The 26,887-nt window shown below is 42.7% G+C and overlaps 1 protein-coding gene across 1 annotated transcript in view; it reads right to left on the bottom strand.

Moving 5' to 3' along the window:
- Positions 1–5,906, bottom strand: part of ADGRA3 (adhesion G protein-coupled receptor A3) — a 69,203-nt gene extending 63,297 nt beyond the window's left edge. Inside the window, exon 1 of the mRNA XM_063135212.1 lies at positions 5,555–5,906. Within this exon, the coding sequence (XP_062991282.1) occupies positions 5,555–5,835 (281 nt within the window). The 5' untranslated portion in view covers positions 5,836–5,906. The remainder of the gene's footprint in view (positions 1–5,554) is intronic.
- Positions 5,907–26,887: the final 20,981 nt, after the last annotated feature.

The following is a 26,887-nucleotide window of genomic DNA, read 5'->3' as shown; positions in this document are numbered from 1 at the left end:
GTTTTCAAATCCAATGAAAAAACATGGGGGAGATGTCACTCTCCTATAACAGACCTTAAGATATTCATTCATTTCATTATTCTTCAAACTGCACTTTATTGTTCTGTAAATTTGATGCTGTATGTGAAAATCTCTCTCTGTCTTGAGCAGGACTTGTGCTTAATCCAATGACAACTGCAGGGAGAGATTCACCAACTCAACAGTCTTTCTGAATATAAAAAAGCTATCAAGACTGATCTCTTCCGGCAGGCCTACCCAATCGAATTTTAAGATATCTGACTGTTATTTTAATAATGTATTAGTTTTATATGTTTTAATCAGTTTCATGTATTTTATAATATTTTTGTATTCTATGTTGTTCCCTGCCTCGATCCAGAGGGCAAGTCAGATAAGAAATAAATGTATTATTATTAGCTCTCAAAACCACTACAAAAACTGAGGCTGGCACCTCTTAATTTGACTGTTTAAAACAGGGGTTGGCAATGCAGAGTCTGAGGGTGCACTGGTGCCCACCAAGGTTTCCCTGCACTCCCCCTCTGTGCACCTTCCCCAGCCTCAAATGTGATTCCTCCACATACGCTGCCTACCTCACCTCTGTACCACTAAAGTCCTAAGGAGGAAGAAGAAAGTCAGCAGATTAGATCCCAATCTGCTGACTTCCTCCTTCAGGCTTCAGAGGTGACGTAGGCAATGGGAAGGAATCACATTAGGTGAGGGGTAGAATAGAGAGATTCCAGGTGATGGATGTGAAAAGAGTGAAAAGAAAACTGTTGTGAGAAGGATGGGCAAGAAAAGTGGGAATCCAGAAAATACATGACCAAGGGTCAAAATACCAAATGCATCCACAGGCTTGGATTTTTTTTTTTTTTTTTACAAATGTGCCTACTGATTCCAATTGTTTGCTTACCCCTGTCTTAAAATTACCTCTTGCACCCTCTGCGGTGATGGGAATGGTTGTTTCACAAGAATAGAAGGATTGCCTTGCTGGACAAAACCTACAGATCCCTCAGTTTCTAACAGCAGTTAACCAAACACCTTTCAGATGCTCACGAGCATAGTATGAGGATGGGAGTTATCCAATTCTTTGTCCCCAGCAATTAGTACTCCGGTGAATGCTGCCTCTATACGTAGCCATCATTGCTACTACCCATTGACAGATCTATTCTCTGTGAATTTGTCCAATCCTTTCTTTTTTTAGGTGCATTTAAGCTAGTGGCTTTCACCACATCCTGTGGTGATGAATTCCCCAAGTTAATTATGTGTTTTATAAACTACTTCCCTCTGTCTTTCCTTAACTGCTGCCAAGCAATTCTACTGGATGTTTCTTATTCTAGTATACAAAAATAAAAAAATAAAAAAAATAAAAAAACCATTTCCACTCTTTACACAATTTTTTATTTCCCAAAACCTCACAAGCCCCAGCAGTCTTGTGAACACCTATGTTTCTATTTTAAATGTTATACCCTGTACCTGTAAAGCAGCCAGTAACACTTGCCAGAATTAACAATGAAATCCATTTTCTAAACTATTTCATAAACAAGTGGCACTCTTTTCCAATTCTCAACAAGTTAAACACACCATAGACTTTTCAAACACATCTTTCACTCAGGGGGGGATTTTACTAGTAACAGGAACTATATATCCGCCTTTCCCAATCTGGTGCCCTCCAGATGTATTAAGACTACCAGCATTCCTGTCCCTTGGCCATGGAGAGCACCAGGTTGGGGAAGTCTGAAAAGCAGGCATGCTCCTAACCTTAAAGGGGCAGCACTTTATAGCATTCACTGCCAGCCCAATTTTATTACAGTCCCAGTATTTTTTTTGCCTATAAAGGAGGGTTGCACCAACGAAAGGATGAGTCTATGTATTTGAAAAAGTAGTATGTTTCTTCAAGATTCATCTTCAAATCTTACTGAGATCTGAACTTAATAATGGAGTGCCTTGGACTGCAAGAAGATCAAACCAGTCCATACGCCAGGAAATAAAGCTAGACTGCTCACTTGAGGGAATGAAAACTGAAGTACTTTGGCCACATAATGAGAAGACAGGACACCCTGGAGAAGATGCTGATGGTAGGGAAAGTGGAAGGCAAAAGGAAGAGGGGCCAACCAAGGGCAAGATGGATGGATGATATTCTGGAGGTGACAGACTTGACCTTGGGGGAGCTAGGGGTGGCGACGGCTGACAGAAAGCTCTGGCGTGGGCTGGTCCATGAAGTTATGAAGCGTTGGAAGCGACTGAACGAATAAACAACAAATCCATCAAAGTTGTATATAGAAACATACATACAACCCGAAATTAAGCATCTGTCGGGATTATATAGACAAACAACTCTACCCTGATATATGTCAAAGTACTAGATGTTAGCATCTGTGTATGCCAGAATTAAGATCCAATCTTCATTCTACACCTTGAAATTTTAGGTCACAATTCAGAGAGCATCAAAAGTGCTTAACTCCATTGACCTGATTTGCAAATAATGGTAACCCATGATTTATTTAACCCATGGATTGTTGAATTCTGGGTTGTCGTGATACGGGAACCGAACCATGCTAACAAACCTTGGTTTGTTAAACATGAACAACCCAGAAAGAGAACCCATGTTTGTTGTTGTGTTGTGAACTCTGGGTTGCAGTTACACGTGAACCTAGAAACATGGGTTATTTCACCAGGTTACAAAGGTGGCAGGCCAAGAGTGGTAAAAAAACAAAACAAAACAAAAAACAGCTGCTCTCCTACAGCACTGCAAAGGCATTTCAGGTAGAGAGGGTGAGGGGAGTAGGCAAAGGAAGAGAGAAACAACCAACCCATGGATGAGAAAACAAACCATGGTTTGTTCAATATTCTGCCAGACAAATCCTGGGAAGGAAACAAACCAACCGTTAAATAAACCATAGGTTAGCATTATGTGTGAATTAGGTCATAGATAATAGGCCTTAAACACATTAGTCTTTTTGTGAATTGCCTCCTTGGGCTAGGAGAAGGGATGAAGCCAGATCACATACCAGGTTTTCAATTTTAAAAATTGAAGGCTGTGTGGAGATAGCCCTATTGTTTTAGCTGTTTTCTTTTAAACCAGGGGAGATATGCACTCTGGTACTAGAGATGGGGAGAATGATGCTTGGAATGGTTAGGTATGGCTGTGTAAGGAGGGGGTAGATTTGCTGCTCCTTGTTTTATTTTTAAACGACTTCCTTGCATCGGTTTGTTTTAAGCATAAGCCTTGTATGCATTCAATAAGTGAGATGTTTATTTATTTGTTTTCTCTTTATAGGTTCTCTCATTTCCTAAGCAAGTCTGCTAAGTTGGTAGTGACAAAGAATGAACATCTTAGAGCTGTGCAGCATCTTAGGGATACTGGACTGTTTAACACATCACATTTAGGTGTACATATCTCTAAAATGTAATACAAATGCACAGAGGTATACCTATTACACAGGTATATGTATAAGGGAACTGAAACCAATTGTTTAGACCCAGTGCAAACCCAAATTTCCCACTAAATGATGCCTTGCTACTGATGTTTGTAAGCCACTCTGGGAATTTTTTTTGCTAGAGAGTGGGGTAAAAGTGCTTTAAATAAACAAACCACGGTTTAGTGTTACATGCATAAGCGGTACTTGAAGTTCACTCTCCTCCCCTTGTCCACTAGTACTTCTAAACTGACTTCTGGTTGGCTTGCTGTTATATCTGAATGTGACAGGCTATGACTTTCTCAAACCATAGTTTGCTGTCAAATCCAGATCACAAATCATGGTTTAAGAGCAAACTACGATTTGAACAACCCATGGTTTGTGGTAAAATAACCTTCCAGCCATAAGAACACAAGAAGAACCAGGGTCCACCTAGTCCTGCGCTCTGTTCACACATTAGCCAACTAGCTGTTAACCAGGGACCCACAAGCAGGAAACGTTGCAACTGCACCCTCCCACCCATGTTCCCCAGCAACTGGTATATATAGGCTTACCGCCTCTGATACTGGAGGCAGCACATAGCCCTCACAACTAGTAGCCATTGATAGCCTTTTTAGTTTCTATTAATTGGTGTTTACGGTTTCATGTTTTAAAACTCTTGTAAATTACCTTGAATGTGTGTCTGAAAGGCTGGGTACAATTTATATTGATAAGTTAGGACCAACCAACACGCATAATTGTTACACAAGTTCTTAACTTCCAAACTGAAGAGCATTTGGTAAGTTCAAGAATCTGAAAGTTTAAGAACGTTTTTGCAAAGCATTGCAGCTCAATCCTATCTACATGCGTTTTATTCAGAAAACAGCTACATAGAAATCAGTGGGACTTACAACCCAACCTTCTGAACATTCAGTGGGAAAACTTACTTTCTAATTAGGGTTCAACAGCAGGCTGTAGGCTTGCTTCCAAGCAAAACCACCACCACCTACCTAGGTTTGGGCTATAAACCTGTGAACAGGAGACATTTTCCAACCCAGCTCTAAATGTTACAATCACGCATGTTCATGTTTATTTATTACATTTTATATCCCACCACTCTGCTGAGATGAATTTACTCATTACATTTCTACAGTTTATGTGGTTCTTTTGTACTTTTATCCACAGAAAATCTGTGAAGTATTTAGGCAGATTATATCCATCTGCCATGAAACCTAAACGGAAACTTCATGTTCAGATACCTCCGAGTACTCGATGTTGGAGACCAACAAGGGATTAGTAATCCCTGTCATACTCTTCCCGTAAGTTTCCCAAAGGCGTCTGGCTGGCCACTTTTGGAAACGCATATTTGTCTTCAACGTATGGTCTGGGGACTCCCAAAGAGGCTGAATCCTAACCTAAGGGGAATCATACCAGTGAGAACACAGTTTTTGTTGCTTTATGTGTGTGTGTGGGGAGGGGGGAGAGAACGGGGGAGCAGAAAAGGAAAAATCAGAGTGAAGAAAATGACGAGTGCGAGGATAAAAAAATGGGCCTGATCCAGCAAAGGGATGCTCATGGACCTGTGGAGCATGGGTGGCACCTATTGTTTCCCTTAAACAGTAAGGAAACATGAGCTGGGGTGGGGGGAAGAGAAGAGACATGTTGTTGCTATTGTTATTTATAAAAAGTCCTTTTCTAGTTTCTAAGGAGGTTCGCTTGGCACGTACATTATATGCTTTTAGACGCCAGGTGAAGACCTTTTCATTCTCCCAGCATTTTAACAGTCTATAAATCAATTCTAACTTGGGTGTTTTAAATTTGTCATTTTGCATTGCTGCTGTTTTTATCTGGTTGAGCTTTCATATTGTATTTTATATTATGGTTTTATACTGTTTATTTTACACTTTTGGTTTTAAATTTTGTGAACTGTCCAGAGAACTCCGGCTATTGGGCAGTATGGAAATGCAATAAATAAAATAAATAAATAAATCTATGAAGAAGCATTCCACAATAAAGCTCATTAGAGAGAGAGGGGGGGAGCGAGGGGAGGGATCTCAGCAGCCTTGAAGGCACCCCCCCCCACCCCGCACCCCTTTTCCTCGGACGGCCTCTCGGCGTGGGCGGCCTTCATGAACGGGAAGGGGGTGCGTGGCGCTACTCACAGGGTGACCGTCCTGTTGGGCAGCGCGTCGGGAGGCAGGACGTGGGCCAGCTCCAGGCTGCTACAGACCACCTTCCCTCCTCCTCCTCCTCCTCCTCCCGCTTCGGCCGGCGGCGAGGGCTTGCTGCTCCTGGGGCGGCCGCCGCCGCCGCCGCCTCCGTCCTGCTTGCAGCCGGCGGGCAGCGCAGAGGAGCCTCCGCCTCCGGCCCCGCCGCCTCCGTCCATCAGCGCCAGGAGCAGCAGCAGCAGCCCGGGCGGAGGGGTCCGGCATGGAGTCGCCATCGCCGACTCTGGAAGGCGGTTCCGAGAGCGCCGCGTCTCCTTCCTCTCCTCAGCGAGGGGGGCCTAAAGCGGCACCGAGCGCTGCAGACGGAGTCGGCGCCAGTGGGAACGGGGCGGCCGCCATGAAGGGACTGGGTTGGTCGGGCTGTGGGGGGGGGGGGAGGGAGGGAGGGAGGGGGCGAGCGAGCCGCTCAAAGGCCTCGGACACAAAACCTTTCGCCCCACTCCTGCCTTGTGAGGTAACGCGCCTGCGCGCCCCTGCCGACCCTGAGCACGCGCAATGCCGCGCTCTGAAGCTCCGCGCCCGTCCCGGCTTTTGGGCATGTCTGAGGGGGCGGGGCGGGGCGGGGCGGGGGGACGAGCTGGGCAGTCAATGGAAAGGGTTGGGCTGCCTGGGAATCTGAAGGCTGGTGCCTCCGGTTTCGGTGGGGCTGTGAATCCGCTTTTGGGTTTCAGTCAGGACCATCCCGAAGTCTAAATGAGTTATTAGAATGTAAGCTACTCTGTACAGCACCATGTGCACTGATGGTGCTATATAAATAAATAATAATAGCTATCCAAGGGGCTGAACCTATTTGGGGGACAGGGGAAGGATCTACACTACTGCTTTAAAGCGCTTTATAACAGTTTTGACAACTGTTGGGGCCCAGGACACACTGCACATACAGTTCTCAAAACGTTTTCAAAGTGCTTTAAAGCGCTTTAAAAGCAGTAGTGTAGATCCCCCCGGGTGTAGCACCTTGGATAACTCACCATGTACAGCACCATGTGCACTGATGGTGCTATATAAATAAATAATAATAGTTATCCAAGGGGCTGAACCTATTTGGGGGACAGGGGAAGGATCTACACTACTGCTTTAAAGCGCTTTATAACAGTTTTGACAACTGTTGGGGCCCAGGACACACTGCACATACAGTTCTCAAAACGTTTTCAAAGTGCTTTAAAGCGCTTTAAAAGCAGTAGTGTAGATCCCCCCGGGTGTAGCACCTTGGATAACTCACCATGTACAGCACCATGTGCACTGATGGTGCTATATAAATAAATAATAATAGTTATCCAAGGGGCTGAACCTATTTGGGGGACAGGGGAAGGATCTACACTACTGCTTTAAAGCGCTTTATAACAGTTTTGACAACTGTTGGGGCCCAGGACACACTGCACATACAGTTCTCAAAACGTTTTCAAAGTGCTTTAAAGCGCTTTAAAAGCAGTAGTGTAGATCCCCCTGGGTGTAGCACCTTGGATAACTCACCATGTACAGCACCATGTACACTGATGGTGCTATATAAATAAATAAATAAATAATAATAATTTTTATGCCTTACACCCTATGTAAGGTTTATCCCAGGATCATCCCTGTTCATGTAAATGACACACAGGATATCCCGGGAGCAGGCAGGGACAATCCCGGGACAAACCTTACATAGGGTGACCATATGAAAAGGAGGACAGGGCTCCTGTATCTTTAACAGTTGTATTGAAAAGGGAATTTCAGCAGGTGTCGTTTGTATATACCTGGTGAAATTTCCTCTTCATCACAACAGTTAAAGCTGCACGTGCCCTGCCCTCTTTTAAATCTGGTCACTCTAGTGACTCTAGTATAGCTCCTGCACTTTTAATTGTTGTGATGAAGAGGGAATTTCACCAGGTTCTCCATATATACAAATGACACTTGCTGAAATTCCCTTTTCTATGCTAAGGCCTCAGTTGGTTCAGACTGAAACCCAGAGTGGATTCGCAGCCCCACCAAACTCGGAGCCACCAGCCTCCACAAAGGCCACATCTGGGTATAAGATTTCAGCCTCAATGCTCTCACATTATTATTAGTTTTAGCCTGTTTAGTGAGGGGATGGAAAGGAGGTTGGGGGAGGCTCAGGATAACCTATATCCTGGCCTCACTGGTTTACTCCCATCCCTGCCTACAGGAACACCCCCTTTCTGGAGGCTTTGAGGTTGCTTTTCTGACCTCAGAGAGGCAGCTGGCTGTGATTCTCTCCACCTGGCTGCATGAGGGAGGGGTCCAGGGTTGTATTTCTGACTCCTTCGGAGGTCAGAGTTCTGTCTCCAGTCTTGGAGGGGTTTTATGAACCATTTTATTGTCCCTGGGGTGCTCTCCTAGGGACCATAATGTGAGAGCATTGAGGCTGAAATCTTATACCCTGTTATCTGGGAGTAAGTCTCACTGAGCTCAGTAGGGCTTACTTCTCAGTAGAACTATTTAGGATTGCATTGCAAGTTGGCCTAGAAATTGTATAAATACAAATTTACATTGCTTTTTAGCCTTTAGTTCACATATGGAAGATCAAATGTTTGTGTTTATGTGAGTATAGGTAGTTGATTGGATTTTGTTTTTTCCTCCACACCCTCCATTATCTGACAGTTGAAAGCAGGAAACAACGTAAGATAGTTCTATGCATGTATATTTGAACAAGAAGAGATCTGGCAGCCCTTCAGAACTTCACACAACTTCAGAGCAGAGAGAGATAAACAGGAGCTACCTTATCTTCTTTCATCCTTAACTTCCCTAACTTTATTTTCTTGATTCAGGTCTCTTTTCCCACATAGACTTTGTCCAATCATCAAAAATATTCTTCTTCAAAGACAGTTTTCTGTTTCCTCCCTTTCAAGGGAAATCGGATGCTGTTCTTATGGTGGCTGGGGATGATGGAAGCTGTAGTCAAATACATTTGGAAGGCACCAGGATGGGGGAGGCAGGTGTAATAGCTAGAAAGGAGAACTTGTTCAAAGTTAAATGCCTCATTAGCTGTGAAAGAAGCTCACTGGCTGGCCTCAGGCAAGTTTCTCTTTCTTAATCTTACCTACCTCGCAGGACTGTTGTGAAGATCATAGAATAGTAGAGTTGGAAGGGGCCTACAAGGCCATCGAGTCCAACCCCCTGCTCAATGCAGGAATCCACCATAAAGCATCCTTGACAGATGGTTGTCCAGCTGCCTCTTGAAGGCCTCTAGTGTGGGAGAGCCCACAACCTTCCTAGGTAACTGATTCCATTGTCACACTGCTTTAACAGTCAGGAAGTTTTTCCTGATGTCCAGCTGGAATCTGGCTTCCTTTAACTTGAGCCCGTTATTCTGTGTCCTGCAGAATAAAATTAGACAACCCCAAGCATGACACTTACAGGAAAGATGGGATATACAGTAGATAGACAGAAAAATAGATTCCTCCCTATGTCAAGTGTAGCATTCGCCAAAAGTATATTAAAATGCCAACAACCACCTCAGTGGAATTTCTGCATTTAATACTTATTCTAAACTCAAGGAAATAACTTTGATATTGGCTGTTTGTCTAAGCAGGAGCAAAGAGCTGGCCACTTTGAATATTTACTTATTTAGTTAGTCACTTATGGCATTTGTGCAACACCCTTCATAACTATTTATCCCAGGGCGGCAGACAGTACAATTTAAATTCCAAAACAACAGTAGGATGCCAGATTATTAAAGCTTTGTTTTCGAAAGCACTCCGCCTACAGTTTTATAGCTGCCAAGGCCGAAACTTTCACAAAATGTCCTAAGTGCTGTAATAAACTCAGCACCCTATAATTATTATTTATAAATCACCCTAGTTACATTTAAGAGGGAACTGCTAGCATGTGGTCCACGTTTTCTGTAAAATGGAAATATGACTTTGTTAGTACTGACAAAGCACCAATGAACCAAAAATGGGGATATTCAGATGTCTCTCAAATGAAGGACACTGATGATTGCTACCATATCTGAAAATCTATACAGTTGTTTAATTGATTAACAATCCTGTACATATCAACTCAGAACTAAGCCCCATGATACCCAGTAGTATTTACTTCCAGATAAGTTAGGGTGACCATATGAAAAGGAGGACAGGGCTCCTGTATCTTTAACAGTTACATAGAAAAGGGAATTTCAGCAGGTATGGTTGGTATATATGGAGAACCTTGTGAAACTTCCTCTTCATCTGCTGCCCCTTACGCCTGGAAAGCTCTTCCAGAACACTTGAGAACTACAAACTCAATCACAGCTTTTAAAACTCAGCTAAAAACTTTTCTTTTCCCTATAGCTTTTAAATATTAAGTTTGTTCTGACCCTATACTGTCAGCTTCACCCTACCCGGTGCCTGTTTACACATATGGCTTCAACCTCAAGCGGCTTCCCGTTTGCATAATAGCCAGCCTGATGAAGAATGCTGGAAAACCGGAAAGCTTGTTCAGTGTTTGGTGTTGTTTTGGTTGGGCTTAGTAAAGCTATTGTCTGAATGTGGACCAAAAGGGGCCTGGAGTAGGGTGACCATATGAAAAGGAGGACAGGGCTCCTTTAACAGTTACATAGAAAAGGGAATTTCAGCAGGTGTCATTTGTATATATGGAGAACCTGGTGAAACTTCCTCTTCATCACAACAGTTAAAGCTGCAGGAGCTATACTAGAGTGACCAGATTTAAAAGAGGGCAGCTTTAACTGTTGTGATGAATAGGGAATTTCACCATGTTCTCCATATGTACAAATGACACCTGCTGAAATTCGCTTTTCAATACAAGTGTTAAAAATACAGGAGCCCTGTCCTCCTTTTCATACGGTCACCCTAGCCTGGAGAAAAGAAAGAGAGAGAGAGAGAGATTCAAATAACTAGGAGGAACCGGGGCACTGTGGGAATTGTAGTTTTCCTTGCTTCTTCCAATCTCTTTTGGGGGAGGAATACAAGAACTACAATTGCTTCCTTCCTCCCCGTTTCTAAGTGTTTGTAGGGAGCGTGCAGCGTTTCCGCTCCTTGGCCGGGGCCCTCCTATACTGGGAGGCGAGTGATAGGAGGGGCTTTGAAGGAGCATTTGCACGTTGCTGTAGTGCAAGCAAAGAAGCCATGTGCTGCACTTTATGGTGAGTAGTCTCACAAACAGAACCAGTCGCAGGGAGACATCTGCGCTTAGATTACTAGGGGATCTGTGCTGCCAGCACGCAAAAAATATTTTTGGTGAAACACCCAGAAAGCTTCGGTTATTGGGCGGTCTAGAAATGGAAATAATACATCAGTGTTTGAAGAGCAATTCTTAGTCTAGCAGCTCCATCGTGCAAGCTTTCTGTTTTCTTTCTATTTTTAAAGCAAGTTGCTGCATCCTCATAGTTGAGGATGCTTGTCAGAGTTTCTCTAAACCTCTTGTGGCACTGAATTCCTTCCTTTTTGGCTGCAATGCTATAGCCACTTACCAGGAAGTAACCCCCATTGAACATAATGAGACTTTCTTTTGAATAGACTTGCATAGGATTGCATTGCCCAAGAATCCTTGTTATAGTGCATCATGCCTCCTGCCTCTTTTTTTAAAAAAAATGCCTGGAAAAGTGGTTCATCTGTCCAGTGAGGTGATGTTTGCCCTGTCCTGGACAGGGTTGCACTCTCCCTAAAGGATCGGGTCCGTAGTCTGGGGGTGCTCTTGGATCCAGAACTGTCACTTGAGGCACAGGTGAACTCAGTGGCAAAGAGCACCTTTTATCAGCTTAGGCTGACATACCAACTGCGCCCTTATCTGGACAGAGATAGCCTAGCTACAGTTATCCATGCTCTGATAACCTCTCGTTTGGATTACTGCAATGCCTTATATGTGGGGCTGCCTTTGAAAACGGTCCGGAAACTTCAACTGGTACAAAACAAGGCAGCCCGTTTACTAACAGGGACTGGCTGGCAAGTTCACATTACGCCAGTCCTTTTCCAGCTTCATTGGCTGCCAGTCCAGGTCTGGGCCAATTCAAAGTGCTGGTATTAACATTTAAAGCCCTAAATGGCTTGGGGCCAGGCTATCTGAAGGAGAGAAAGTAGAGAAGCATCCCAGCCGGGACATTTGTCTTCAATTGGAAGCTGAGGTCGCTCCTTGTGCTCCCGTATGTACCTGCCCAGACTCTAAGGTCATCCTCAAGGGTCCTTCTCTGCAAGCCCCTGCCAAAGGAAGTGAGGCAGGTGGCTACCAGGAGGAGCAGGGCCTTCTCTGCTGTGGCACCCCAGCTGTGGAATGAGCTCCCTAAGGAGGTTCGCTTAGCACCTACATTATATGCCTTTTTATTCTCCCAGCATTTTAACAGTCTATTAATAAATTTTAACTTGGTGTTTTAAATTTGTAATTTTGCATTGCTGCTGTTTTTATCTGGTTGAACTTTTATATTGTATTTTATATTATGGTTTTATACTTTGAATGTTTTTAATTTTTGTGAACCGCCCAGAGAGCGCCGGCTATTGGGCGGTATGGAAATGTAATAAATAAATAAATGTTACCCAGGCATATGATCATTTCCCCAGTTTATTAGTTTGCATATATGTTGTTTCCAAAACCAGCGTTTGCTTTCCTTTGATATGGAATTTCAGCCCACATGACCTTGGTTTTGGATGTGGTAACATTCTTTTCTTCACAGGGATGTATTAAAACAAATGAATACAGCAAGGTATTAATCCCTGGGAACAGGATTGTGAGAAGGAGGAAGGACACAAAATCTACATCTAACTACTGAAGGCATAAGCTGGATGTAAAACCTATCTCTAGTTTTCCAGATGTTGCCAGATGTCATTGCTGCTTTGGAGCATCATTCTGAAAATCAAGGCAATCAGCTCTGGACAATTTAAGAGTTCTTCCTGGGGTGCAAATATTGGGAGTGTGCCCTTTCCCTCTTTGTCCGTGTTAAAAGAGGGGGAACGAGTGGATTCATTCCATGTTTTAATTCGCTTGTAGTCTGATCAGTACGACATAGTGAGATTCAGACTGGGATCCTGTAGCCAGGACTTTGACCCATAGTATTACAGCCGCATTTTTCCTAAATATGGTAGTTTGAGCTTATTTATTTATTTATTACATTTCTATCCCGCCTTTTGTCCTCCTCTCCACTTTATCCTCACAACAACAACCCTGTGAAGTAGGTTGGGCTGCGAGTCTGTGATTAGCCCAAAGTCACCCATGATGCAGTGGGGGGGTTGGCGTGATGTGCAAACCCAGCGGGATGCAGGGCGGCTGCTTCATACCCACCCTAAAACCCATGACACGCAGTAGACGTTGCACAGTGAGTATGAAGTGACAACTGCTGCGCCCTGCATCTGCTGCATTGCTGGAGATTATTTTTTATTTATTTATTTATTTATTTATTTATAGCCAGCCTTTTTTCCTCCAAGGAACCTAAGGTGGCGTACATAATCCTCCTCCTCTCCATGTTATCCTCACAACAACAAGCCTGTGAGGTAGGTTGGGCTGAGAGTCTGTGACTGGCCCAAAATCACCCAGTGGGTTTCCATGGCTGAGTGGGACTAGAACCCAGATCTTCTGACTCCCAGTCCAAAACCTTAGCCACTACACCACACTGGCCATTATGCAAATGGCGGTTCCACACACTGCACACATCAGGGCAGGGAAAGGAGCCATGACGGTTCCTTCCACCACTGCAGTCGTCTAAAACAGGTCATTCAGTTTGGAAGGTCACACTTTTCAGGTGATGGAAGTGAGCAAAGCTGAAGCAATTTGAATTTTACAGACAGAGAGAGCTGCAGTTTGGGTGGAGTCCAAAGTAGGGGTGCTCTTTGTGAACCTGTAGCAGGATGATCAACTCTGCTGTCTGATTATAGGAGAGTTAATAACTCTAAATATGTTTGCTTGCATATTTGTAACAAAGTAGTATCACAAGGACACCATAAGCCTCCACTACTCTTTTTTGCAAAGGGAACTAAGGCTGCAATTCTACACCCTTCCCTAGAAGTAAGTCTCACTGAACTCAATGGGTTTACTTCTGAGCAGACATACAGGATTGCACTGTAAACTCTGTAGACCTGCCCCTGGAACTTCTCAGTGCTTCTCAGCAAAAATGGTGGACACATAATAAAAAAATATTTTTTACGTACGTAAACAACTAGGAAGATAGTCACAGGACAGTATTAAAGTGAAGCCATTTTTCCGTCAAGAAAAATATCTGTAACTTACTTTTGATCCCATTGACATTCTCCAGTAAAGACTGCTTAATTACAAACATGACTTTATAAATAAAAGATTAGGGTACAAGTTGTCTAAGTAATCTTTCCCCTAATTGCAATTTCTAGCAGCTTACCTGTCATCACAAGCAAGAAGGTTTCCAGACTATAGTTAACTTCAGATTTAGAAACTTCTTTCATAACTTCTGCACACATCTATGGAGCATTTATTATTTATTATTTATTAATTACATTTCTTTTAACGCCCAATAGCCGGAGCTCTCTGGGCGGTTCACAAAAATTAAATTAGCCTATTCCTTTCTTGTCTTGCACTCTTGCTTTCAGAGTTTTGTTCCTTTTCTCTTGCCAGTCAAAAACTCTCCCCACCTTCATCCTGAAGAAGTCAGATTAGTATTGATTCCGCCAAGCTGAATCAATACTAGAGCCGGTGTAGTGGCTAAAGTGTTGGACTAGGAGTCGGGAAATCCAGGTTCTAGTCCCCCACTCGGCCATGGAAACCCACTGGGTGACTTTGGGCCAGTCACAGACTCTCAGCCCAACCCACCTCACAGGGTTGTTGTTGTGAGGATGAAATGGAGAGGAGGAGGATTATGTACACCACCTTGGGTTCCTTGGAGGAAAAAAGGCAGGAAATAAATAAATAAATAAATAAATAAAAATAATCTCCAGCAATGCAGCAGGTGCAGGGCGCAGCAGTTGTCGCTTCGTACTCACCCTGCGTGTCATGGGTTTTAGGGTGGGTATGACGCAACCACCCTGCATCCCATTGGGTTTGCACATCACGCCAACCCCCACTGCATCATGGGATATTATGCAAATGATGGTTGTGCACACAACATGCTGGGAGGGGGGAACACAGTGGTTCCTTCCCCACTGTGATCATCCAAAACTGGCCGGTATTACATTCAAAAGGCTGGTGTTTTCCAGCTATCAGGAAAACATCTGTCATTAGTGCCAGTGATGAAGCATCATGCTAATAAAGCCTAATAAAGGATAGTCTCCCAGTATTACTATTGTTACTTAATGCAAATGGTGAATACAGCTGGGCTGAATATCCCTATCTGGATTACTATTCCTTTTCTCCTTCTTGAGTATTGCTGTAGTTTCAAGGACCACACAGTGACCTGGTTTGTATGGTTTTCACGCCACCACCATTTTGCATATGCAGCCTCTGATTGGGCCAATTGGAGGTTGCTCTATGTCATCCAAACCTGGAAACTATAAGTTAATCATGGGTTAAATAACCCACAGTTAACCAGTCAACTAATTGTAGGTTAGGGCAATTGGCTGCCTAGAGGTACGAGAACTATGACTCCCAGCAGGGGAATACTGACTCTTTTATGATGAGTAGGCATGTATGAGAGATTCATTTCAGTTAATTTTTGATCTAGATTTACCTAATTTGCAGCTTCCAAACTGAACACTGATTCGGACCCAATCTGCGGCCAAAGTCAGTACATTCCCGAGCTTTCTGTGAGATTTGTGGACCTCTAAAAATGTGTTCAACATCATGCATGCATGATTCACACATCCCTATCGCAGCTTCTGGCTTGTCAGCAGAACCTGTGCCTGCCAGAATTCTTGAGGTTCTTGAACAGGGGATGATTAGGACCTTTCAAGTGCTGACAGTCTGCTGCTGAAAAATATGTCATGGCTGTGAATGTTCTCATTTTTTTCTTTCTCTGATCAATCAAAAGGACTCTGTAGGCAGCAACAAGAGGAAGTGATATTCCTGTCCATTTGGTAAATGCTCCTAGAGAAGTCAAGTAGTGTTGGTATGTGTGTGGAAAGGGACACTTTTCTTGTCAAAATAATCTCATATCCTTTTACTCAGATGCACAGATCAGCATGCACAGCACAAAGATGAGTGCAAATTATGGTTTGATCAAACCAGGAAGTAATTTAATTAAACTCTATGTGAGGGAGCAGGAGGAGGGAGCATGTGGACTTCAACTCCCAGAATCCCCTGCCAGCCTAGCCAATGGTTAGGAATGATGGGAGCTGAAGTCCCAAACATCTGGAGATCTACTTTCTGAACATCCCTGCTCTAAACCGACCTCCCCCAACCTGGGTCCTTCTGGATGTTTTGGACTACAACTCCTGTCTGCCCCAGTCACTATAGCCCATAATCAGGAATGATGGGAGGTCTAGTCCAAAACATCTAGAGGGACACTTGTTAGGGAAGCTTTCTCCGAACCATGGTTTGAAGGATTGCCTTGACTGCAGTCATATTCCCCCTTCCCCACAACCAAATGGTTTCAAGCAAAAATAATGAGGGCTAAGTTCAGGAAATTTGATAAACTCCGTGTTAGTCTCATACTGTGTATATACTTTGGCCTTTGCAAACTGAAAAGTATGGAAGACTGAAGAGCAATAGGTGAAACAATGTGAACTAAATATATATAAATTGGCTGCGTGAAGAAAATACAATCCGTAATCCTAAATCATAATTAGTCTGTAACTGTCCTGAAAAATGACAGGAAAATGAGGAGAATTGTGCCTTATCTATGTTTTCTTTTAAAAGGAAAGTTATTTAGAAAGATTGTACTTAAAGAAACCATAATTTTAAATTTTATTGGAATTGCTTAAATGCCTCCCTATCTGTACAAACTACATAACAATACATTCAGCATGAAAAGAGATGCCTTTTATAGAATCTCTAAATTTACATTTGCGCAGATAAAATGTGTGGCAATTATAGTAAAATGTATGTGTTTTATACACTGCAACTGCCATTTTGAGCCTCTTTTCCCCAGGAAAATGCAAATTGGTCCATTTATCAGTGGGGTGAAGTAACATGACGTCTGTGTACTTATCTCCTGGTGTAAGTAAAGTAATAAACATAACTGTTAAATAAAATGGAAACAAAGTGCATTTTCTTTATTAGTCTTAACACAAACAGTAGCCACAATAAATGCTATTTTCTTACAATCGATTTTATAACCAAAGAAAATAAAGCCTACCAGCTACTAATACATCAGAGTTTTTGCTTATCGCTGAAGAATAAGAAAATTGTATTTACTCTCGTGGATTAGCTTTTGCTAGATAGAGGTATATTTGCATTCTGAACTGAAAAAGGCATTTGAAAGAGAACATTCTTAAGGAGGCTAATGGCTCATCCACTCTATATCCTCAATATGAAATGCCGAATGAATCGTAACATAATTTGGTGGAAAGTAGGCGTGTTGATATCCTAGGACAAAATTCACAGGGAAAGTCAAACAACAACCTTTATTAAGGCCAGCAAAGGGCCACAATATGATGTGTGAGCTTTCAAGTTACACACAACTCTCTCTCTGGCAGGGAGGATTCCTGCCAAGTGTTTCAGACCACATGTTGTCAGGAGCACTTATACCTCTGTTCAGCTCATTACCTGCACACACTAAGCAACTGTTTTAAATGGGCCTACATATCAGGTATGCATGCCAAGGGCACCATCCCCTTTACTTAAAAAATGACAGTCTTTTTTTTTGGTAGCCTAACAGTTGTTTATTATGAGGTATTAACAAGTAAGCTTACTGTGGATTTTGTGCCTCCCTTTTTTAATTGCGTCCCTGTAAAACTGGGATGATTTTACATGAATTTCTTGACTATCACTCTTAAAACTAGAATCATAGAATAGAGATGAAGAGGCCTATAAGGCCATCGAGTCCAACCCCCTGCTCAATGCAGGAATCCACCCTAAAGCATCTCTGACAGGTGGCTGTCCAGCTGCCTCTTGAATGCCTCTAGTATGGGAGAGCCCACAACCTCCCTAGGCAACCGGTTCCATTGTTGTACTGCTCTAACAGTCAGGAAGTTTTTCCTGATGTCCAGCCAGAATCTGGCTTCCTGTAACTTGAGCCCATTATTCCGTGTCCTGCAACCTGGGATGATCGAGAAGAGATCCTGGCCCTCCTCTGTGTGACAACCTTTTAAGTATTTGAAGAGTGCTATTATGTCTCCCCTCAATCTTCTCTTCTCCGGGCTAAACATGCCCAGTTCTTTCAGTCTCTCCTCATAGGGCTACTTGACATAAAGACCCCAAAAGTGTGCTGGTGAGGATAGTGGATGTGTGTGAACACTGGGCTTGTTCCCAACCCTCTAAACCAGCTTTCCCCAACCTTCCAGATGTTTTGGACTACAACTTCCATCTTCCCCAGCAAGCATGGCCAACAGAGAACAACATTTGGAGGCTTCTTATTGCTTTGAAACTGGGGTGTAGGGAGTGCCTCTCAGAGTGCAGCCCATGGAGGAAGGTCTCCAGCAGTATTAAAATGGGCCCCAGATCCTCTGAAGTTGCCCAACCCTGGACTAAAGTTTCACATTGCATTTATATCTCTGATGGAAAGAAAATAGATCTTTAAAAAGTGCTGAGTCTGGTTTAATTTTTTTCCCTGTGATCTATATAAATTGTATTCTTCATTATATATTTTTCATAACTCCTGATTGCATAATGCACTCGTTGTACCACCTCCATGGATAATCTCCTCTGGAATATCATGGTGCTTGCTCTGCCCTACACTTTCCGGAGACCTTTTCTAGTAGGCGTCTGCAAGTACAGTATTTAATTTAGACTTCATAAAAAGTTATTGCATGTTAATTAAATACCACTGCAAATTAAATAAATACCAACTGCACATTAAAACATATTTACCGAATATTAAAAGCCGCAGCATAGGTTCATATCCATGTCCCAGTAACAGCTCTATTACAGTTGTTAATCATAAGAGGATGTTTAATAATCAGTATTCAAATAACAGACATTAACCGTCCTATTAAATCGAGATTAATTGTGCTATGGGGATTACTAATTTGAAAGGTTACCTATTTTCCCTACTGATCTGATCTTTCCGTAACACCCTTTTTCATTAAAATTGGTGTTAAAGACTCTGTAAATTTGTTTCACATGTCGTTTAGGATATACTTATGATACGTTCTGAATACCTGAGGAAAAAAAAATCACATTTCCCCAATAGTAATATTCTTGCCGATTGTCAAATAATATTGAATAATGTTATCTTTGGTAATAAACATATCACACACTGCTTTGAAAAGGTTACCCCATGGATGACATTCAACTGTTGCTTTAGATCTTTAAATGAAGCTCGGCTTCTGGGAAGGACCTTACCTTAGTGCTGGAGCACCCGCAGAAGGTCCCAGGTTCATTCTATGGAGTCTTCAGCTAGAGCTGGAAAAGACCCCAGTCTGAAACCCTGGAGAGCTGCCACCAGTCAGTATAGATAAGGTTGAGCTAGATGTCTGGCTTAGTATGAACCAGCTTCCTGGACTCCACACATTGAAATTGCAAAAATAACACACTTCCCAGAAAAATATATATCCAATTAAGCATGGCACTTAAGATGTTAGCCTTATCACAGAACAAATCGTCCTCCCACTTCATCTCTTTGAAAAACTGACAAATTACTGGAGTTTGAGGGTACTTTCACTCTGGATAGTGGTTTTACTCTTCTTTCTCCCCAAGTACAAAAATCTGAAGCCCCTTTTGGTTCTTCTTATCTCTGGTTTTTTTTGGGTTTTGCCTTCATGCTTGAATACCCAGAATATTTAACTAAACAAAATGCTGAACTGGATAGACTTTGGTCTGAACCAGCAAGACAATGGGGAGAGCAATCCTAACCCCCCTAGACAGCATAGGAAAGTTCGGACTCCTGGATCCGAGGTCAGAGACAGTGTTCTAACCTCCGACCCAGGAGTCTGACCTCCCTGCTTCTTTCCACTCACAGCTGGTGCAGAGAGAACTGTGCTAGCTGTCTTACCAAGGTCACAAAAGCAACCTTAGAGGGAAAAGGGGCTGTTCTGTGGGCAGGGAGGGGGCAGGGGTGGGCAGCTTATGAAGAATCCTTCCTAGCCTTTTTTGCTCCTGCTCTGCTGAGCCACAGCTAGACAGGCAAAAAAGCCTGTCTAGCAAAATGCAGAGCTGGAGCAGCACGTAGGTGAAGATCACCTCCACACACCTCCTGCTCTGCGTAGGGTGCCTGGCATCCTAAAAAGATGATGCCTTTATATGCTTAAACACCATCTGTGGAAGACCCTCACAAATGCAGTACGTGGTTATCGCTGGATATCTGGTGTGGCCTAGTTGTCCCCAGTTGTACTGTTCTTCCCTTAACAGTGCTTTCTGTATCTAAAGTACTTGTATTATTTTCTAAATGGCCCATGCTTCCTTTATGGGCTCCTGAAGAAAATATCACTTGAGGCCATTTATTTTGTAACATAATTGGAGATTTCTTGTTAAAATGTAGAGTTGGAACACATTGGGTCAGTTCACACAATCACAGGGATGCTTAATAAACCACAGTGGCTTGTTAATTACTCTTTGCGCACCAGACAAATTTACATAATTAGTCACCAGCACAGGTTGTTGCAATGTCTAAACTGGGCAAGAGCGGTTGTTTGGGGTGATTTGTTGGGGTAGTTAACATATCACCCAGAATCCCATGGCCACTGCAGGAGAGTTATACTACAGAAAGAGTTTTGATGCATAAAAAGGTGGAGAAGTTGTCAGGAGAGGAAAGAATTACAAGCTGCTCAATTTAATGTCAGTACTCGCTAAATTACTTGAACAATTAGCAAAGCAGCAGTAGCCAATTTGTAAATGGTGGAAAGAAAAGGTGATAAATAACTGAATGCATTTGTAAAACAGGCAGAAGTGGAGAGGAACTAGGTTCTATTGAACTTAATGGGACTTCAGAGTAACCATAAAGCTGTGTGCCAGGGCTACTGTTTCAGATTTGAGTGGGTTGGAGGAGAGATTTCACTAGGTGGCAGAATTTTCAGCAAGGCTTAAAGATCAGTTCTTGCGTATAATCAAATGGCAACAAAACAGTATCTTTTAAGAACATCTTTTGCTATTTCTTGCTTATATCTTGTATAATAGTATAGCAATCTTGTTGACCCAGATCAAACCCACTTTCCCGTGCCGTATATATATATATATATATATATAGAGAGAGAGAGAGAGAGAGAGAGAGAGAGAGAGAGAGAGAGAGAGAGAGAGCGCTTTGCCGTGCATAACTAGTACATAGGCTACGTTGAGAGCCCATTACAATGATCATGTGTAGAACTAGTGAGCTTGCCAGAGACGGGGTCTGAAACTTGTGGTGGGCTCCTGCAAGCCCTTTATACCTGTGGTGGCTTAATAAATAACTAGCTTGACCCGTGCAGAGCTTCTCCACGCTAGTGCGTTATTGCTCAGTATCATATTTTCCTGGCTTTTCCGTGGGTGCCCGGAAAAGCTGAGCACGAGGCCAACCGGGAGTCCATTGGCCTCGCCTGCTCCCCCCAGCCCGCCTGCCTGCCGACCCACGGGACTTACCTAAGGCCTCCGCATGCCCTGGCAAGCCACCCAGCCTCCTCTCTGGGCTCCCCGTCCCAGGTGCTCCACCCGCTCACTCCCAGCCACTGCCTGCTCCCCTGCCTGCTGACTTGCGGGACACGTCAGGACCGCTACGGACCTCCACCAGAGTTTCCTCTGGCTTCGCCCTGCCCAGACATAGTTCATCATCTTTCGGGACTTACCTGATGCCTTAGCATGAATCATTCCAGCAATGACATTTTCCACTCCCTCCAGCTGCTGCCACCACCACCACCCTGCTTGCCTGCCCACTGACCCGCAGGACTTACCTGAGGCTTCTGTGCACGCTGGCAAGCTACCTGGTCTCCTTCCCAGCCACTCCCTGACAGTCCCGGCTGTATTTTTTATATCCTGTTGCTTAGCAAAAGTTCTTCACTTGGAACTTCCAGAATGCCACACATGGCTATGTGCCACGCATTGCCTTAGTGTTTTATAGAGAGAGAAGTGTCAGATTAGGGGGAAAGTGGAAAGACAGACTTATCTTGTCAGTAGTAAGGAGTTTTATCTTATAGATTTAGGTTATTGTGAATGGGTGGCCAGGGATTGTAATCAAAAGAACCATCATGTGCTTTGATAGCTGGAGAGAGATTCTTAACTTTTGGAACTTCCTGCCAGTGTTCAGAAAGTTGTCATCTCCAGCTAGGGCAGAAGTGGGGGCCCTCTTCCAGCCCAAGGGCCGGATTCAATTCAAGCTGTCGAGGACCACGTTCCAGTGGTGGGCAGGGCTAAAGGCAAAGGGGGCAAGGCCCAAGTACAAAAAAAACCACCAGTACATTTTAATGTAAAACTCTTATGACCAGTAACTAAGCCTTAAGAGAGGAATTTTGGCCTTTTAAAATGGGAACAAACTGCATAAAAGTTGGGTAACCACCAAACTATTGGTGGTTGGGAGAAAGGAGGTGGGCTCAAAGGAAGGGGGTATGGTCATCTGGGGGTCCCCAGTGGGGGAGATTGGGACCCCTGGCCTTAGGTTCCCCACCCTTGAGCTAGTGGGTGGAGGGGCAAAGAAGGCACTTGGAGTCAATTTTGAAGAACTGAGAACCAGCTTTTTATTGACAAGCTCCTTCCTCCACTTGCATGTTTAATTCATGGTTCAGGCAAACTACTGTTTGTCATTACTTTTGAACTGGCAAATGATGGAAGGCAAGCACAAACCAAACCAGGACTGGAAACCATGTTTTGAAGTTTGTACGTTATCTTTAAACGTTATCCCTGGGTAATCTTATTCGTTCTCATGGCCTTCAATACCATCTGTACGCCGATGATACCCAACTATACCTTTCATCTCCTGATTTGTCTTCTGATGTCTCAGCCTGGATTCTACGGCATCACCTGAAACTAAACATGGAGAAAACAACTGCTAGTTTTTCCTCCTAAACCCTCTCCTCTTCTCCCATTTTCTATCACTGTTAATAATGTTATACTCTATCCTGTTGAGGAAGCTCTCAGTCTTGGTTTTATTTTTAACTCTTCACTTTCTTTTTCCTCCCATATCGAGGCTGTAGCTAAGTCTTGTCGTTTCTTCTTGTATAACATCTCTAGAATTCGCCCGTTCTTATCGGTCTCTTCCACCAAGACTCTCGTTCATGCCTTGGTTATTTTCCGCTTGGGCTATTGTAATCTCCCGTTGACTGGTCTTCCTTCTTCTCATCTTTCCCCATTGGTTTCCATTCATCATTCTGCGGCTAAGATTATTTTTCTTGCTCGTCATTTTGTGAACCGCCCAGAGAGCTCCGGCTATTGGGCGGTATAGAAATGTAACAAATAAAAATAAATAAATTAAAAAAAAAATCACGTCACCCCGCTTCTAAAATCCCTTCACTGGCTCCCTATCTCCTACAGAATTCAATACAAGCTTCTCCTTTTGACTTTTAAAGCTTATCTTGGTCTGGCTCCTCCCTATCTCTTGTCTCTTATTTCACCTTACTGTCCTGCTCGCACCCTTCGCTCTCATAACACTATGTCTCTTACTCGCCCAAGGGTTTCTACTTCTCTTGCTCGTCTTTGCCCGTTTTCGCTTGCTGCCCCCATGCCTGGAATTCTCTTCCATTGCATCTGCGAACCTCGATGTTGATCTCAGTTTTTAAATCTTACTTGAAAACGTTTCTTTTTTCGGAAGCTTGTAATCCTTAGTGTGACGATGGTAGTTTTTATTATTAGTTTTATTGTCCCCCATGCTGGTTGGCGTTTCCCCTCCCTCTTTGTTTGTTATGTGATTTTAGAATGTAAGCCATATAGCAGGGTGTTTTGTATTGTTTTATTTTATTCCTTACAGCATCATGAACGTTGATGGCACTATATAAATAATAATATTTGGATTGGAAGCATTACATGTGAATTGACCTAATCAGTCTCCAGTGCACTCTCTTCCAGTGATGTAGTGGACCCAGGATTTGCAGGGCAAATCACCAGCACTTTTTGACTATCAGAGATGTTGAGGTAATCTGCCAATCCCCTCAGAATTCCCTGTTCCTCTGAGTTTAGCTGCAGTTCTCACGTTAGCTGCAAGGGGGAGAAATAATTTCCCCTATTGGAATCCAAGTATATTTTGGTGGCTTGGTCTTGAATGGGCAAGGAAGACTCGTTAGCTTTACAAAAGACTTGCTCCTTGGGGAAATAATTGCTAGAACTAGGGATGTATGCGAATTCTGTTTTGGAGATGGATTTTGCTGTTTTAGGCCTGGCAGATTTTGTTTCATTTTTCCTTGCTGGTATCAACTTGATCTGTAGTGAGTCAATCCAACACATGAAGTTCAGATTTTTTAATGGTAGCACCAATTCATGCAAATAGGATTGGGTTTTTGATTGTTTTGTTCAGGTTCTGTGATTTGTGCAAATGGGATTAAGTCAAGTCTAGAGATTTGCTTAAATGGGATCTCCCCCCCCCCCCCCGGTTCAGGTCTTTAAATTTGTGCAAATGTGGGTTGAACATTTTTTTTTTTTTAAATCGGGGATCTGGTCCAAGTGTGCTCTTGTGCAGGTTCTCCTGTCCAGCCACTATCTAGCCCTGCAGAAGCCTATTCCCCTTGTAAATATCCTTGCCAGTTTCATCCTCTCCACACTGTACTTTAATGGTTAAATTCACCTGGCTTGCACATTGTTTTAACTGTTTTAATTGTTTTTACTGCTTTTAAATTATATATTGGTTTTAACTTAATTAATGGTTTAATTTGTTTTTAGTTGTGTATATGTATTGTTTTATATTGTATGATTTATCTGTATGCTGCACTGAGATCCTAGTGATATAGGGTGGGATACAAATGTTTTAAATAAATAAATAAATAAATAAATAAATAAATAAAATACTTCATTTAGCCCAGAAGTGCATATTTTCCTACTTGCCAGTTTCAACCTCCACTTTGGTGTTGTCTCTCCTTTGCTCAGAAGCACCCTCTATTTGCATAAATTTAAGGACCCAAATGGCGAAAAAACTTCCCTTTTGCGCAAATCATGGGACACCCCCCCTCCCCAAAAGTGTCTATTTAATATAAAACAAAATAATACAGACTCTGGAGTGGAGAATCCACTGCAGTCTGCCATGGCTTTTTGAAATGGAAACACTATGAAATCTTGTTGCACTTAAATGGAACAGAATTCCATTTAAGTGCAATACATCCCCTTGTTAGAACTGGTTTGTCAATATGGATCAACACAGCTGCCTGGAATTTTGGACTCTCCTTTGGGTGCGTGGCTATGGGGATTATCATGACGAGCACCTTCACTTCAGTACTCTCCTCCCAAAGAAACCAAACTCATTATTATTATTATCATTAACATTTATATACCACCCCATAGCCGAAGCTCTCTGGGCGGTTCACAAAAATTAAAACCATAATAAAACAACCAACAGGTTAAAAGCACAAATACATACAGTATAAAAACCACAACCAGGATAAAAAACACGCAGCAAAATTGATATAAAATTAAAATACAGAGTTAGAACAGTAAAAATTAAATTTAAGTTAAAATTAAGTGTTAAAATACTGAGAGAATAAAAAGGTCTTCAGCTGGCGACGAAAGGAGTATAGTGTAGGCGCCAGGCGGACCTCTCCGGAGAGCTCATTCCACAACCGGGGTGCCACAGCAGAGAAACAGTGAACATTAAAAACAAATATACAAAATTTTAAACCATAAAAAGCATAAAATACAAACAAAAACAGACAATATCCATTTAAAAACAACTATTCTGGGGTTAGTTAAAAAACTCAGCATATGCTGTTAAATGCTGTTAAATACCTGGGAGAGCTCCCCCTGGGACTTCTCAGCAGTTGTGGAAGAATTTGATTGGTGGGTGAATACCAGTCAGGCATAGATTTACTGGTATTATGGAAAAATATTGCGTTTATAGCTGAAATAAACCAAATATGGAAAATAAACTAGCTTTTATATGCTAGTTGGGGGGAAGTTTAAACAGATCATATGAATGTACAATAAACAGAACATGGTCTAGGTTAGAGAACTTTAATTTAGCAGCTGTTAATTAAAATAAAAACCTAAATAAAGAAGCTCCACATGTCAGCAAAACAGAAGTCTGTCTTGGCATTAAGCCACCAGTAGAATAGCTTGCATCACATGAACTGTGGAGCAATTCTGCTGAGATTCTTTTATAGCACTTGATGTATTAAATATAAAAATAGTACTTGTCCTAGACCTTGTGGAGATGCATGCCTGTGATTAGTGTTTGTCCTGGACATATTTACCACTCTGGAAATGACTGGACTATGCATTTTTTGTATGTCTGGAGTAACGATGGTTAGGTGCAAGGGAATGCCAGCAGGCCAAGGTAACTTAGTCCTAGCTTGCAAAGCTGTTTTCCTCTGTCCCCTCAAAGTCCTTACTACAATAAAATAGACTGTATTCCTGTAAATTATGGAACTCACTACCACAAGATGTAGTGATTGCCACCAATCTGGATGGCTTCAAAAGGGGGTTGGATAAATTCCTGGAGGCAAAGGCTATCAATAGCTACTAGCCCTGATGGTTGTGTACTGTCTCCAGTATTTGAGGCAGTAAGCCTGTGTTGCTGGGGAACATGGGTGGGAGGGTGCTGTTGCACCATGTCCTGCTTGTTCATCCCTGGCCGATGGCTGTTTGGCCACTGTGTGAACAGAACTCTGGACTAGATGGAACCTTGGTCTGATCCAGCATCAGGGCACTTATTTATTGTATTTTATTTATTTATTTATTTATTTATTTATTTATTTATTTATTACATTTTTATACCACCCAATAGCCAAAGCTCTCTGGGCGGTTCACAAAAATTAAAACCATAATAAAACAACCAACAGCTTAAAAACACAAATACAAAATACAGTATCAAAAGCACAACCAGGATAAAACCACGCAGCAAAATTGATATAAGATTAAAATACAGAGTTAGAACAGTAAAATTTAAATTTAAGTTAAAATTAAGTGTTAAAATACTGAGAGAATAAAAAGGTCTTCAGCTGGCGATGAAAAGAGTACAGTGTAGGCGCCAGGCGGACCTCTCTGGGGAGCTCATTCCACAACCGGGGTGCTACAGCAGAGAAGGCCCTCCTCCTAGTAGCCACCTGCCTCACTTCCTTTGGCAGGGGCTCACTTCTTATGTTCTTATGTGTCCACCCAGCTACTTGACTATTACCCTTTCTTTAGGACTAGCACAGATAGTGGCTCACGTCAGATGATCCCCCAAAGCAGCCTTCCCCAACCAGGAGCCCTCCAGAAGTATTGGACTATATTTCCACCATCCCCAGCCAACATGATTGGGATTAT

Source organism: Elgaria multicarinata, chromosome 10 (assembly GCF_023053635.1).
Source record: "Elgaria multicarinata webbii isolate HBS135686 ecotype San Diego chromosome 10, rElgMul1.1.pri, whole genome shotgun sequence".
Classification (NCBI taxonomy): Eukaryota; Metazoa; Chordata; class Lepidosauria; order Squamata; family Anguidae; genus Elgaria; species Elgaria multicarinata.
Note: the sequence above shows the minus strand (reverse complement) of the source record. Positions and strands in the feature narration are given on the sequence as shown.